Source organism: Passer montanus, unplaced genomic scaffold, assembly GCF_014805655.1.
Source record: "Passer montanus isolate IOZ18808 unplaced genomic scaffold, ASM1480565v1 scaffold5, whole genome shotgun sequence".
NCBI lineage: Eukaryota > Metazoa > Chordata > Aves > Passeriformes > Passeridae > Passer > Passer montanus.
The window spans coordinates 11396516-11413215 of NW_024369929.1; the positions used below are offsets into that span (position 1 = coordinate 11396516).

Sequence of the window (16700 nt, forward strand, 5' to 3'; positions counted from 1 at the left end):
GTTAATGATTTAGGCTTTAAAATAAAAGCTAACCCAAAGTGATGCTAATCAGAATCTTAACTCTTGCTATTGAGTTACAGAAACATGCGTATCTTAATCTTGTTCATCAGGGCCATTGAAGGTCTGAATCTTTGGCTCTCACAATGAAAAATCAGCTCTTGATATAAAATGGCAATTCTAATATTTACTATTAAACAGTACATATCAGTATGGTCTCAGACAGAATGCAATGAGATATACTGTGTTCCAGATGGATCTACTGGGCACACTGCAGGAGCTGGAATTTCACCAGAAGACTTCAATTTCTGGTCCAGCTCAGAATGAGTTATCTTGTTTTGGGGATTTCTTTTTTTCAAATTTAAGACTTCATAACACAAATTTTTTTGTAGTAAACAAAATTTAAGAAAAAAATCTTGTTGAATTAGTTATTTCACAGGTTTTTTTTGCTCTAGGACATATTTTATTTTGAATTTTTCAAATGTTTCACATCATAGAAGAGAAATTAGAAGTACAAAATGGTATCGGTTCTCCTCCCTCTTCCATGCAAACCTGTAATTTTTAAAGAGATCACAAATGGCTATTCTTCATATTTATATTCCTTTTTCCAAAACAAGAAAGACAACAAAATCAGCATGCTCACAAAAGATGTTGTTACTGCCACTGCTGACATGAGCACAACTCACCAGCATCTTTTTTAATGCTTCATTGGGCTACTTACAGAACTGCTCCAGGTCATCTCTGTTTTTAGACTCAGGCATGGCAGTGATTGTGAGCAGTGGGCATGGATTTCCTCCTAGAGTCTGGCAGAGTGCCTGCTGCCTCCAGTAAACCTTCTTAGGGTTCCTATTTTGTTCCAGGATATCAAGATGGGACTGAAAAAGAAGCAAGGAAGCAGATTTATAAAGGAGTTCACAGTCTATAAAACATGATTTTATTCTAGTAGCTGTATATTACTTTTGATACTAATGTCATATCTTGCTAACTTCCCCACTCCTCTCTTCTGCCAGTTAATATCAGCACCTTTTACATCCTACAAATATGCACAAGCCATTCACAATGCATCCCAGTTCACTGAAGCTGCACAGAATATTTATTCTTATATCATTATCTACTCGAGGATGCCCCTTTATTATTGCAGAGGGGTTGGACCACATGACCTTTAAATGTCCCTTCCAGCCCAAACTATTTATAATTTTGCCTGAACAGTTCTTAGGTGCTTTTGTTAGCATAATGAAATTTCTATGCATACATGAAATCCAAAAGAGAAGCATTTACTCTATGTTTTAATAAGGGTTTTGTAGAAACGTGAGAAAACTCACCACTTTTGAACATTTACAGAATTGATTGCCTAGCTGTCAAGCACATGCCAATGAAACTCAGTGACAACTCCATATCAGAGGCAGCCAAGAAGTTTATATCGAAACAACATTTTGTACAATCAGTAGTGGGAAATTTGAAGAGTGTCTTTCCAAGAAGTTATTTAAAAAGAGAGATTTTCTACCCACCCCCCAAAATTTATGACAGCTTTAAATAATTCTAAAGACCAACAGCTTCTTGAGAAATTTGAGGAAGAGAACTGGCAGCTTAGAAGAAAGACTTTTTGGAACAAATTCCCATTGCCTCATTAGACACGGAGCCTCTTGTCACCCACCCAGCAGATGAAGTGTGGCTCTGTTTGCAGTGCAGCTGAGTGTGAGCACTGCCCCTGGGAGTGCTGGGGAGCACCAGTTGTCTCTCAATGGGTAGGAATAGGTGCAGTGAGCACACTTGTCCTAACAAAAACTAAAAGAATTCAGTTCACTCAATGACCCTCACAGGTTCAAATTTAATCTACATTTATGGGACACCATGTTCTTGTTTATCAAATCTTGGAGCTCACCATTCTTCAGACTGCTTTCTCAGCATTCTAATAGAGCTGTGTAAATACAGAACTGAAATTTACAGTCAGCTATGTTATAAAACAATTAAAATACAGCTCTATAAAGTAAATACAATTATTAAATGCATTTAACAATCTCACATAGGTACAGAGAACTCGATATCATCATTTACTTATGTTCCTGGTACCCAGTGAAACTTAATTGGGTATAGCTACCACAGAGATTTCAGCTAGATATCAAAACAATTAATACTGTGATGTAAAAATAGATAAATTACTGTTCATAAAAGAAATGTAATTACTAACGGACAAGAAGTAATGAACTGCAGAGTGCATCCAGTTCAAATAGGATTCTACAATATTTCCTGCAAATATGCCTATAACCATTAAATATATATGATATTTAAAAACATTTTCAAATTACTAACTCCATATACAAGTTTATCTTCTTCCCCAAAGCACTATGTCTTTAATTGAGCCCTTGGGTTCATAATCAGTTTTAATTTATTATTGATATGTAAAACCAACACATTTCACCAGTGGACAAATGCTTTAAAATGCAATTTACTGATGCACAAACCTGATTTAGTTTATTTACTGTGGAAATAAAAGTAAAACAGAGATGTGTATAGTGCATCACTTGACATTTTAAATTAGCTCAAGCAAAGAAGCCTTCCAGAATTATTAGAAGTAGTGATTTTACTTTAGCTGGAGCTGGACATTGCAATTTATCAGCCTTTTCCACCCATAATTCCCATTTACCAAACTTTATGGTCCTTATTGTGTCCAAGTTCATTTAAACTTTTCCTGGGGCAAAACTCCCTTTAACTTCAATGAGCATTTTATTTGAAGAGACAGTGAAATACTTAAAGACCTGGCCCTGGAAGCCTAGGAATAACATCTTTTTCATCTCTATTCTATTCATTCAGGAGCAGGTGAGATATTCAGTCATTCCCAGAGCACACAAACTCTCCAAGTCTCTCTTGCTTTGTGCCAGCAAAAGATAGAAATCAATAACAGTAAAATAATGATGAGGCACTGCATTTATGTGAAATGTATGGTGGTGAATAAGTCCAACCCATTCTTCAGCATTGCATGTATTTTTTACTCTGCAGACTGCAGATATTTGTGCCTTCAGTGCTAAAGGTCAAACCCCACCCTGGGAACACACACTCTTCCCCACAGAACTTTGGGAGTAACTGGTGAGGAACTGATGAGAAGTGAGCTGACAGACATGTTTTGGACTGAGGGCTGGACTGGCCTTCCCCCAGATATTGGAAGCAGTTTCTTTGAATGTCTATAATGGGATGCAAAACAGTTGACAAGAAGCTTGCTTGAGTGGGAAACAATCCAAGCCTAATTCTGCTGGCATGCCAGGCAGCACAGAGAGCCCTGGGGGAGGACAATGTCCCCTGGAAAGCACAGCCTCCAAAATCTGCTTATGGCAAACTGATGTCATTATAAAAAACACAGTGACCTCAAACTCCACCAACCCACACCAGCATGCATTGCTCAAAACAAAATGTGTTGACAATGGAAACTGAAGTGAGAAGGGAAGGAAACTGATTTGCTGGAACTGTGTGTTTCATTTGCAGTAACATAGTTCTCATCTTTAGCATCAAAGCAAAGCTACTCCCAGAACTATTCATTTCACTTCTTTCATCCTATCTCCCCTACATCAATTATAGAGGAAGCACATTGGATGCATTTCCCAGAAAATTCCCTTACCATCCAACCCCTTTCCACAGAAGAGGCTGTGGAAAACAAACCTGTGCCCAGTAAAAAAAAACTTAGTATAGCTGAATAACTAAATTTATGCTGTGGAGTTGTATTCTTTTAGTTCCTGTACTGACAGCACTGGTGGGACTGTCATAAGTTCCTACTGACAATCCAGCTGGCACCAAGGAAAGAGCTGGTAAAGTAGCAGCTGAGGTCCAGCAGCCTGGTAATGCTGGGTGCAGCTCTGAAAGCCCTGGTACCCTGTGTCAGGAGGATCAGGCAGCACATCTCTGCTGGCATTAGGTTTAGCCCCCTGCTTCCCAGCCCTTCAGCAGGAGGATCCTGATGCCCCAAGTGAGTGGAGGCACCTTTGGTGTGTATTATGACTAGTATAAGCACTAATGGTTTTTGCTCAGCTTGTCCTACAGAGAAATTTCTTCTGCAGCATTCAGGGCTTTACAGCTGGCAAAACAAGGCAATTACACCATCATGATCACAGAATGGTTTCAGTGGGAAGGGACATTAAGGGTCATCTCATTCCAATGAGATGTGAATGTGTCCTGCCATGGGGGACACATTCCCCTAGACCAGGTTGCTCAAAGCCCCATCCAACCTGAGTCTGAGCACTCCCAGGGATGAGGAGGTGAAATCAATCCTCTGTCTCATCTCAAAATCTACACACACCCAAGCAGCTCCAACCATCATTTTATCTAAATAGACATGCCAGCATTACCATCATTGTGGAGTAGGTGTAGGGGTAGTGGTAGGCCAGGTAGCAGACATCATCTTTGTGAGGGAACTTGATGCTGAAGGTGAGGGTGTAGTAGAACCTCCCCCTGACGCCTCCTCCTGCAGCTGCACTCCTGCAGCGGTAGTGGTTTCTGGAAGAAGAGAAGGAGGAGGAAAGTAAATGCTTTTCACTTCTAGATGTGCATTTGAAGCAGCCATGGGAAAAATAAGCATTCAGAGAAGCATCCACATGACAGGACACAAAGCCCAGCAGGGAGTTAGGAGGCATGACTGCACGTGGCAGTGCAGGGCACAGCCAGTCACGTGCTGCTGAGGGATGGGAGCACTCTCCTAGGAAAATAAAATCCATTAATGCTTTGTTTTGTTAAGATGCAAATAAAGGAGTCAGCTAATAGTAGCTCATATAGCAGAGTCCAGACATATTTAAACTATGCATTCAGCTAAAATTGCTGTATTTCTTCACATAACCACATTATCTTGCTCAGAGGCAGGTTGCTATTCACAGCCCTGAACAATGCCATAAGAAAATACTCTGCAAAAAGCTTGGAGATTTAGAAAATTTGAATACCCTACCAAACCAACTATTCAGTTCCACCACAGGAAGAAGAGTTATATTTCAGGAATAAAAATAAATAATAAATAGGGCATACATAAAAATATTTCAGACACCATCAAAGGCACTTTGCTGAGAAGGAAGAAGAGGAGAGTGGGTTTGGGTAGAGACTGAGCATGAAAGAACAGTGACTTGATACAGATTTTCTAGCTGTGACCAACCCCAAATTTCTTTGTATCCTTTTTTTCTTTTTTTTTTTTTTTTGAAGTCTTTAACCTCTCCGTCTTAGGGAACAGTGAGGACCATTTGTATCCTTTTTTTCTTTTGAAGTCTTTTACCTCTCCGTCTTAGGGAACAGTGAGGACCAGCTGCTCCCTAAAAAACAGGGAGCTGAGCTTGACATGGAAGCCAGAAGAGCAGAAAACTCTTAAGGCAGGGTCATCTCCCACAGCACCTATCAGGGCATGCCTGGGGGCAGCAGAGGAGCTCAACCACAGGTTCAGATCATCAGACAAGACTGTGGTGGTGAGGCAGGTGTGGGTCCAAGCAGCAGGTCCCTTCTTGGGTCAGGATCCAGACCAGGATGTGCAGCAAAGCAGGGACACAGCAGCAGGGACACAGCAGTGACTGAGCTGAAGCCCCACTACAGCAGAGCTCTGGGTGAGGCTGGTCAACACTGACAAGGTCTAAGAGAGCACACAAATCCTCGACACTGCCTTCAGTAAAACTACAAATCTTGTAACAAGCTCCTCAGCCTAGTGTCAGGAGCTGATCTCTTGCAGGAGACTTACTCTGATGAAGAGGTGACTTCAGGCTGAGTAAGAAAGTTTTCTTTCAGCAGAGATGAAGTGACAAATCATGCACTTTGGGGAGAAGCCTCAGAGCAAATTGCATCCATAAGTACATTTCAAACAATATTTTTCCCACATTGCAGCAATTATGCTGTTGCCAAACCTTCTGATTCTGAAGGACTGTGAGGTTTCTTTGACAAATGTTATCATCAATGTTGCATTAAAATGCAAAATAGAAGAGGCAACCAAAAGATGCAATTTCAACTACTGAATTTTACAATACTAGTTTATTTTACTACTGTTCATTTTTATTCAAAGGGGTGGAGAGAAAAGATAATTATTCTTGTCAAATTTTCCAAAATAATCAGCTCTTTTTAATAAGGGAGAGACAATACAATGCTGCTAGGTTTTCCCTTGAATTCAATAGTTAGAAACATGCGGGGTGAGTGATGCCAACTGGATCAATAGATAGTGCAGGAATACTGAGTCACAGTGGCAACCTGAAAAGCCTATGATTTTATTCTCAGTTGAACCCTTTATCCCAACATTTCTTTTGAAAATAAAGCACCTTAATATTGGACACAGACTAAAAGAGGAAAAAAATTCAATAAACACACAAATATAGAAACATAATTTAGCATTTATATATGTATTTCAGTGGATGGAGGGTTAAAGTCTGGTATCTTTTTGAAGTCAGAACAATGACATTTAATATAGTTCCTGTTATTTTTGACAATGAAGGATAATTGGGAACCATTTCCTGCATGGTACAGAAGGAAAATGCTCACCTCCACAGCCTCTGCTATACAGAGTGACACTTGGAAGGTTAGATCACCTTATTCATAAAGTGTGGTCACAAAAGTGCTGAATTCTTCCAAGTCCTCCCCTCCAAGCTGACATTTGTAGTTAGAGGTGTGGGAGAAAGCAGGTCTTTGCAGGCAGATACTGCCTAAATATCTGACATAGACATTATCCCCACTTGTCCCTAACACTCCAGAGTAAAGGCTTCTCCCCCTGTAGTCTGTAATTCTGCAGACAAGTGTCTTCTCCTACCTAAAATGGCCACTTTAACCCAGAGGTTTTGCAGCAAGAGACACCACTGACCTTGATGCCACACTGGTAGTTCAGTGTTGCTCACTCCTGCCTGCTCAGACACCATGCTGAGGGCAGGGATGCTCTCGCAGCACTGCTCAGCAGCACATTTCATCCTTGTTCCCAGCATCTCTGCTGTTCCACCCAACTACCCACCCAGAAAAGACTCTCCCAGACTTTTGAATCACTTCTTTACACATGCTTCAACCCATAGCAAGCTATCTGGCAGTAAAAGGAAAGTTACAGGTGGCTTTGGGAGGCTTCAATCTTCTTCAGTCTTGCACTGAAAAGGAAAACCCCTGTGTGCAAGCAGTGTAAATGATCATGTACTTTTACTGTATATAATCTGTTCTCCTCACAATCCATCATACAAAGCAGTAGCTCCGAATAATTTTGAAAGAAACCTAAAAAAATAACATTTTTCCTCTGTGCCTCCCTCTCCTCCTACTGCTGTCAAGCCAAAATAACTCTATTGCTTCCTTTTTCCTCCACCAGATTGATGCTTTTTAGTTCCTCACCACTTTTTCATCAGAACACCCCACCATATCAGCATGGAGCCTAAAGTAACAAGCAAGGAAAAGGAAAGGAATAAAAGACTCTGGCAACATCTGGTCCCCACTACCTTATTTGTCTTCTCTTTCAAAAACATGTTGAAAGTCTCTTATGCTTTCCAGAAGCCAACACACTGGTTATTGGAAGGAAAAAAAGAGACCCAAGTGTAGTTTTCTCAATGAACATGTAAGCTGTATCCACTGTGCCTTTCAGTCACTTTGTAGTAATGAAATCACTTTGCTTGCTGCTCTCCTTCAGAAAAAAATGCACAAGTATTGTATTTCCAGCATAGCAGTGATGAAGAGTTAATTAATAATAATTATTATACTACTTATCTCTTGCTCTGCAAGATAATTTTTTGAACTTAAAAAAAAAATCTTTGCAAACACTATCTGATTAAAACATGCTTCCCCATTTATCTGTTCCATTCTTTGGGTGGCAGATAAGTGACTCTAATTTTCCACCCTTTGTAGGGAGAAAACAGACAGACAGGTGAAGCAGCTTGGATAAAGATGCAGGCAGGAAAAGAGCTGGGTTGTAACTGAGGATTTCAAAAGCACCAAGAGATTCAGGAGCAATATCTCTTGGCCATCTGATCTTTAGACTTCCTATCTGCAGCATTTAGTATTGTAAAATACTACATGTATTCTAGTACTAAATTACTATTTTAGTACTGTTAGATGATGGAATGTAGCATTTTCAGCTTAGACTAACATGGCCAAAGAAAGTATCAATATCCCAGAGTTCTGGGCCACTTCAAAACAGAGATCAAATGGAAAGGAAAATGTTTCTCTCTTCTAATCTGTTGATGTATTCCCTTGGTCCAAAATACTTTCCACCTGGAGTTTGGTGTCCTCATTTTCCATGTCTGGACTTCTTTATATCTCTAAGTGTGGTTATTAAGTTCAAGACACTTCAGTAGCATCCTGATTCATACCATTAAAAGCAGTATTTAACAATTTACTGGGCATGGCTGTTATTTTGGCGTCTGCAACATTGGAAAGCAAAAAATGCACAACACAACTTCCTTTCCAAAGGGCAAATCCCTGATAAGATATTTTTGTTGGCAATATTTCAGGCAGAATCCCAGCTGAAGTAGAATATTCCCCCAGCCATTGTGCCATTAAGGTGTTCAGTCACACTGCAAAGGCCAGGTGCTCTCAGAGAGAGGCTGATGTATCACCCTCTCACAGATATCATTAGAGCAGAGAAGTGACCTGCTAATGTTATGATGTTTATTTCATCTAATGTGATTATAAAGATGCTGAAAAGAAAAGAGCTAGTTCTGACATTGTTGTATCACTAAACAGCCAAGTTTTTAGTGCTGATGTGAGAACAAAATGTTCATAACTATCTGACCTGTCTACTGTCTGAAAAAGCTGGAGGTTACATAATATGCTTAGAATGAGCCATGAAACCAAAGGCACAAGCACATTGTCACCAATTCAGCACTCAGCTGCCATTATTCCTTAAATAATTTGCCAGAAAGGAATATTATTCACTGCATAAAAGCTGCCAAGACAGCAAGAGAATTAGATGATCTTATTGTAACTGCAACTGTTTATCATGGGTGTATCCTGTCACTTCACAGAGAGACAATAAAATAGAGCAGAAGTGTCACTCAGCTACTTTCTGACAAGAGCTCTGGTAATATTCTCCACAACACAAAAACCCTTGTGAGACGTATGAAAAAGGAACACAGTGACACAGCTGTGCCACAACATTCATCTTTATGAGTAAACTACCCCATCCACAGGGAAGATGAATGCCAAAGATCAGCCAACCTGCTTCACACAGACATCTCACCAATGAGCTTTTCCTCCCCCTGTCCTTCAGCTCAGAGGTGTCTCTCTGTGAAGGCCCTGCTGCAAAAGCAATTAAAGGCATGCCTGGGTTCCTCTGTATTTTTGAAAGTGTATCACTATTTTCATGTATTTATTAATAAGTCCCGGTAAAAATAATTTTCTGAGATTCCCTTCAAAATATGCAGCCCCACCTTAGGATACCTGTGACCAGGGTGAATGGAACTGAAGTGAGCTCTTTCCCCAAAATACTGGCAGTGTGATATCACTGTAGCAATCCCAACTCCTCCTCTTCTGAGAGAAAGCCTGAGCATCCCCAACCACACTAGTTCCACATCCCTCCCCCCTGAAACTTGTAATGACTGAGAATATCTTCTATAATCATTGAAATAAAAACATTAAAGTTTCAGCAGAGGTGAAAACGTATTTATGTGTGTGCAAGCACATTCTTGTGTATACAAAAATATGTGAAAACCAGAAACACACAATAAATGAGAGACAACAAGTACTTATCCTAGATGATTATGTTGACATATAATTCAATGTACAGCTAGAAAACACAGAATATTCCAAATCAATAAAACAATTCTCTCATATATTCTGAACAAGAATCTGATTACAGGCTTAATTGCACAATCATGGCTTAATCTTGGAAGTCAGCTGCTGTTTAATCACTGCACAATAGCTGCCTTGCTAATGATATGGGAAGCCACTGCAGTGGTATCCAGCATGAAAAGTCTGCCCATACTCAGAGAAGCCAGAGATTACAGGCATGTAAAGGGAAAGCACTGAACCACATATGTGAGCTCTTGAGGTAGAAAAGATTAAGGTCAGGTACATGAAGATCAGCAGATAGTACTTAAAATAAAATAGCTACTCAAAGTGCTGTAGACAGATGCTAGGCTGAGAGAGGATAATCTGGGCCTTGAATCCTTCCCCACCCCACCCCTAGAAAAAAAAATTCCAACACAAACTGGAACAACTTCTGAGGCTCTGGCACACTGCAAAAGCAGCCTGAAACATGGAACTTGCACAAATATCAGCACTGAGCTTCAGGATTCCTTTACTCCACCTTTGTATGTTCAACCCATTCTTTGGCTCCTTAGCTCCTATATCTCTTACAAAAGTCTGTGTATGCAAGAGAAAAAACAATGATCCCATCCAGCTCTTTTCTTCCCAGCCAATGGAAAAAACAACTACACTACTTCTCCTTTCCTTCTCCTTCTTTCTGGGCAAGGGAATGCTGCATATTCCCTGGCACCTAATAGCGAGGTCTCACTTGTGGCTGTTGTCTGAGGGAGGAAGCACACAACACATTGAGCCAGCACCAATTGAGACATTTGAAAGAGGGGGCACTGATGGCAAGAGGCTCATGACATCAGTGCACTTAACAGAAGTGAAACAGTAGAGAAAGGAAGGCACAAATTATTCACCAAAGGTGCACTTACTTGTAGTAGCAAATCTCCTGGCCTGCCCGAGTCCAGCGAGGTCTGCCCTGCAGAGCTTCCCTCACTGAGTACATGACCAGCTGCATGCCTGCAGAAAACAGGACAGTTTCAGGTGATGTGACTTCCCTGGCTGGAAAAGACAGGAGTGGGAAGGAAAAGGCTAAAGAAGCAGCAGCATTATTTTGTCTGTGCTCTCTCTGCTGAGAGTTTTTGCAGAGTAAATACATTCCCAAAGCCTTGTGTTTTATTCTGAGAGAGCCATGTCTGTACAAAAAGTCCCTCCAGAAGAAATGAGCTGAATAGAGTTTATTAAAAAATAAATTATTCTTCTGGCCTTTGCAAACCATTTTGTTTACAAACAGAGGAAGGGAAAGAAAATAATACGAATCAAGGCATCAACAAGATCAGTAATTTGGTTAGTCTAATATTTCATGCTTGGCTGCAATGTTATTGAACTCTTAATCCTACCATAATATCAGAGATCAGTGTTGCATCCAGAACCCTGACTTCCAAAATCAGCAAGCAAAACTACGTGTTTTAAACTTACTATTAGTCCTAAATAACACTTAAGCATCATAAATGATGATAACAATAGCATCCATCTTTGTACTGCATTGTCCCAGAGCATGACCTCTTCCTGACCTCCAAAATTTTATTGTTTCATGCCTTGAGGGGCAAGGCTTTCTCTGATCTGAGTTGCCATTACTCACAGCTCCATGAATCCATCCCATCTTCAGGGAGTTTTTGTGTCAATTTCCTTTGCTGTACACACCTTTCTGCTCTTTAGGGCAGGGTGAGGATGCTGCCTTCCCCAGCAGAGCTCTCTGCACAGGGTGTCCCTGGCCAGGGGCTGCAGGGGAGGCTCCTGTCAGCAGCTCCAGTGGACCCAGCACAGCCACAGCTGAGCCCAGCAATGATGCTGGCACCACTTCTGTGAGAGCACATTTAAGAAAGAGAAAAATGCCCTCCCAAGTATTTTTGCATGTTGATAAGTTGCCCTCCAAGCCTTCACTCAGCTGTTCTTGTGCTGGGGGAAGGTGATGCTTGAAAATTATTAATACTGATGACACATTTCCATTAACAGCTATTCAGCTCCCTTCTTCCTTTGGGTTTCTCTCTTAAGCTCTCCAGCACTGCTGGAGCCCAGAAACATCATCAGCAATGCCTTTCCAGCTCACCTTGGGCTGTGGGGCAGCACTAACTCACCACAGCCAGGAGCAGCTTCTAGAATGCTGTTTTCTGAACCAGTGCTGTGAGTTATACAAGAGACAATTCTGTGTTTGGTACCAGGACATGGTCACCACGAGTTTTGAGAGACACAGGCATGCCCAGCTGATCAGGGAAGGGATTGTGAGGCTCAGTGTCTGCAGGGGTCTTGATATCTGAATGCCAGCTCCTGCCCTTCTGAGTCCAAAGGACTCATGCATGAAACTGTCTCGGAGCAATGGCTGCTACTAGTCTGCCATCTCATTCTAATGGGGAAAAAAACCCAAACAAAACAAAAAAAAAAACACCAAACCAACACACCAGTTTTTTCCTTTTTACTGCCCCTGTGGAAATGTTCAGTTTTAGAAAACAAACTGAAGTCAAGGTTCTGATGAAATCTCCCATGGCAGTGTAAGTTAGTGAAAGAGAGGGAAGGGGAGAGGTGGATTCTGTGCCTCCTGTCTTGCTCTGCTCCTGGCCACAGCTATTTCATTAAATATCCTTTCTGCTGATTTGAAAGTCACACAGTGCCATCTAACCAAGAGCAAATGGGAAAAATCAAACCAGACAAGTAACCAGAAGCTGCAAAGAATTGCCACCCAGGGCACTTTGGCACTACATCACAACTGCAGGCTTTTTGTCTCAGAGTGTGGGCATTAGCCCAGGAAGGTGCAGAGGGAATGTGACAAATAAACAGCATCTCTTACCACTGCTCTGTGTAAATGCTCTGCATGTGCTGGAAGGGGTAGTGAGCCTTGCTCAGCCAAGCCAGGAAAGCTGGAGCTTCACTGCCCACAGAGGAATTGCTAATAGCCAACCCCACAAACAAGCCATCCAAAAGCCAGCCGTGGCTTAGCCTCCCTCCTTAGTCCAGATGGTATTTTCACATTTCTCTTCCAAATATATTATTCATTGCATGCTTGAACATGTGAGTCATGTGCAGTTTCAGGTACACAAAATTAGATTATAAATGCTGATAACAGCCAAACTAGCAAATAACAACCTTCCACCAATAATAGCCTGAATCTGTCTACAAGAGTGAAGGGACTAGGGGCTACATCAACAATTGCATTGTGGTTTAAAATAGGACATCAACATCCTTCATTTTCAGCCTCCTGCCACACACACCACACTGAATTGTTTGATAATTCAGGTAAGAACTATACAATGACCAAAATAATTAAATTGGGGTCTGTTTGAATACTTGAACTTCAGCCCTTTTGGTTAAAGAGTAAATGCCTTTTAATTTGTCATGTCACTCATCCAGCCAGTTTCACACATACAAGTGGTTCCAACTCCTAAGGCTGTGTGTTATAGGTACATTGATCCTCAGAGAGTCGTCCTGGTGATGCTAGAGGCTGTAGCCACAGGGCTTCAGAGGAATGCAAAGTCTAATATTATGGATTTATTAAACATTCTGAGCCAGGTCTTGAGCTGGTGTAAATTAAGAGAGCTCCATGGAAACAAACCAAAAAAAAACCCCAGCCCATGCTAGCTAAGAATTCAAGCCACAGTCTCCCTGCACAAGAAATAATGTCTTTCTAAAATGGGCATTGAAAGATGAGATTTGCCCTGCTTGTTTCTGAACAATTCTGCCTTTCTCGTGAACCATGACAGGAGCTCAAGGACAGCAAGGAACAGAATTTTTCATCTTCATTAATAGCAACAGAAATTTCAGTAGGTCCAAAGACATCTTACTAGATAAGACCAAAGAATCATGAATATTTGTTTGAGGATTACCACATTTACTTAAATCTTACAATTACTTTTCAATCCTATGCTGCTCATTCAGTTCCAACAGATTGCCTTTGCCCCTCAACCCTAGTGCCATTCTTCTTCAGTTCTGGTCTATGAACACAACAGTGATGTTTATTTCCCCCCACAAATCCTCTCCTAGGTCTCAATATTCAGTTTCCTCCTCAGTCCTCCTGAGGATAGACAAGAGTTCCTTGACAAATATAAAGTGACTTTCAGTGGACTTCAGGGCAGATAAGATTGAATTTACAGTCTCCCTTATATTTATAGACACAGAGTTTGAAACCTTTATGGCATTAAAAAGATATTCTTGTGAAGAAAAGGCTGCCCCAATTCCCCCAAGGCTCATACCATAATTAAACTGGCTGTTGAGCTTCTCACAGTTGATGATGTTGAAGCGATAGGGAACCGCCGACTTCACGTCACGGACCTCGAAGTAGAACCACTGGTGGTGCTGGCTGCTGTTCACATCTGCATTCAGAATTAGGTCATACTCAAACCTGTAAAGGAAAATAATAAAAGCAGCGGCCATGAACACCTCCTGTCTACCACTGAACACGCTGACAGCAGGCAATGCAGTCAAATTGATTGATATTTTGCGAGCATCACCATCAAACACCATTAAATACTCACACTATAATAGTCAAAACATTTTGAGCTCTGTTTTCTTAATCGTGTTCCTTCCATGACATCCAGGTGTTAGAAGGCAAAATAAGCTCCACATCATCTAACCTGCTTCCCTGGCTGACCCTTTCCAAAGCCAGGAGAAGGCCACCTTCCCATGCTGTGGTCAAGCAGCAGGCAGGCTGGGACACCTCTGGGCAGGGGTACTTACTCACGCACTTGGATTGCCTTCCGAAGGTTTCCTGACTCAAACTGGGAGAAAAATGTCAGACAGCCTGGAGCAGCTGGGCTTGAGAGACTGCTGGAAAGCAAAGCAAGGACATCTGTAGCAGATTGCTTCAAAGAGAAGCCTTCCCCAGCACCTTTTATATGCTAAATTTTGCTTTAATAATTTTTTTAATAAGCAAGACCTTGGGACAGAGGAGGAGGTGAGCAAATCCATAACCTTCCTATCCAATGCAGCTTTTTCTCTCTGTTCTTGCTTAGTAATTCTAAATCACATCTTTCCTTTTCCCAATACTCTTGTCACTGTCCATGTTTGCTTTCTTTATTCCAGTTACTTTCCCACTGGACTATTCCTATTATTTCATTAATTGCAGAAGGCAGCTTTATACAATTACTCTATATTTACTCTTCCTTCATCTGTAGAGTTTCTTTCTCCCACTGCTTAGAAACCCTTAAATTAATCCTAAGCAACTTCATAACTTTCTCCTACCTCAAACTCTCACCTCTTTTCTGCTCCAGAAAATGTTCTCCAAGTCACCTATCTTTCCCTCTGAATGGAATTTCTTTAAAATTTGGGACAAAAATGTTCTCCAAGTCACTTATCCTTCCTCTGAATGGAATTTCTTTAAAATTTGGGACCCTCTCAACTGCCCAGCGCTACATCTTCTCACAGACCATAGTTGAGTGCTTAAAGCTTTCACAAGGCCAGATGTTTGAGGGTTGTGTTTATTTTTGAAGTGCTGTGGGAGTGTCACACTTATGAAAACAGGGTACATCTACAGCCTGTGGCACTGGCTGTGCAGACTCCATGGGAAATTCTGCCACAGGGGGTGGAAAAGATGGATTTGTCAGTACAGTTCCCAGCACTGATCTTCATGTCTCTGTTCCAAATCACAGCATGCAATGCAGACAGATCCAGGGACAACCTACAGTCCCCTTTGATGTATGGATTTTCTTGTTCTGTTTAAAAGTTCTGATGATTTCCTGCTCCAGTGGCTTCCACAACAAATCCTTTCCCTGGAGTCACCTAGAAACAATCTACCCCTCCTGGATATTTTCTCTGTTAGGCCTTTACCTCCTGTTACTTTGCCTTTATCAGAGTTGATCAAGTAAACTGAGCTCAGTGACAGCACTGACAGTGCCCCTGGTTGCAGCACTCAATTTAAGGGACCCACCTGGGATCATCTAAATCAAACACAGTTCTTCCTATCACATCTCCCGGCTGGATTAGGCGGCGAACATCATCAAGGACTTTGTCTCTGGGAAAAAGAAAGCAGCAAATCAGCAAATTGTAGTGACAGTGTGAGAAATATTGATATAGTCTTCTAGAAACAGTCTTAGAAAATTATTTTTAAGGACTGGAAAGAATTTCCATGTGCTAAATCCAGGTGAAATTTTTCCCCCCCCGTCGTGAGAACACTTCTGCTCTGCCCTCATTACAAGTTGCTTTTTGGGATAAATGACTGATCCTGGAAGATTATTTATTCACTACTGGATTGTGTCAAATTTGATTTATCTTCAGTTCTTCTAAGTCAATGCCAACCCCCAAATGGCCAGTCTTACCCTGTGAGGAAATATCTGCCATTACTTACAAATCTACTAGTCTGACTCATAGTGAATATTGACTACAAGTCAAGCTGATTTCTACCCATTATTAAACAGAGCTTCTCTGATCCCTGAAGATGATCAAATGTGGAATACCAGATTTTCTTCCTGACCTTTGAAGCAATCATGTTATGCCTTGAAGCATGATATGATTAGTCCCATTTCAGCTGTACAGTTACACATGTTGTTATAGCCATAAAAGCAGAGCTTTTAGAGTAACAGTGCAAGAAGATGGTAGCATGATTTTCCCTCTAAACAAGATTTCTAGCTCATATATTTACTGCAGAAAGAATCATTCTCCTACCAGTCAGAAATCAGTAGTCTTAACAAATGCCATTAGTTGATCAACTCTGAAGTTTACCATAGAATCCACCATCTTTGCTGCCTGCTAATAATCCCCCATACCACTAAAAAGAAATATGAAGTTATTGCATATAGGCCTATGTCAAGCCAAAACACTGTAGTTTTAAGAGCTTTTTCTCCCAGCACAACTTCAAAACACAGCTTCTCACTCATCTGAGCACCTAAATAATGAGAGGTCCTTTCTGAAAGGATAGATAGGATTTTCCCTGAAAGAGTCAGATGGGACCAATGATGCAAGCACTAAAGTGGCTGAAAAAAGAGTAAGACTGAAGGAAAAAACATATCTGACAAGGGCACAGAGGCTTCTCCATCTTTAAAATAGACTTGTTCTCGTTT

The 16700-nt window shown here is 41.1% G+C and overlaps 1 protein-coding gene across 2 annotated transcripts in view; it reads right to left on the reverse strand.

Annotated features, from left to right (window-relative positions):
• The window catches only part of AGBL1 (AGBL carboxypeptidase 1), a 265872-nt gene that overhangs the window by 184375 nt on the left and 64797 nt on the right, over positions 1-16700 (reverse strand). The window contains exons 12-17 of one of the 2 annotated variants that reach the window (XM_039723561.1): positions 15572-15655; positions 14383-14469; positions 13899-14047; positions 10587-10674; positions 4332-4479; positions 719-872 (exon numbers count right to left, since the gene is read on the reverse strand). In XM_039723561.1, the coding sequence (XP_039579495.1) occupies positions 719-872; positions 4332-4479; positions 10587-10674; positions 13899-14047; positions 14383-14469; positions 15572-15655 (710 nt within the window). Of the gene's footprint in view, positions 1-718; positions 873-4331; positions 4480-10586; positions 10675-13898; positions 14048-14382; positions 14473-15571; positions 15656-16700 lie in introns of both variants that reach the window. The other variant, XM_039723560.1, reaches the window with a different exon arrangement.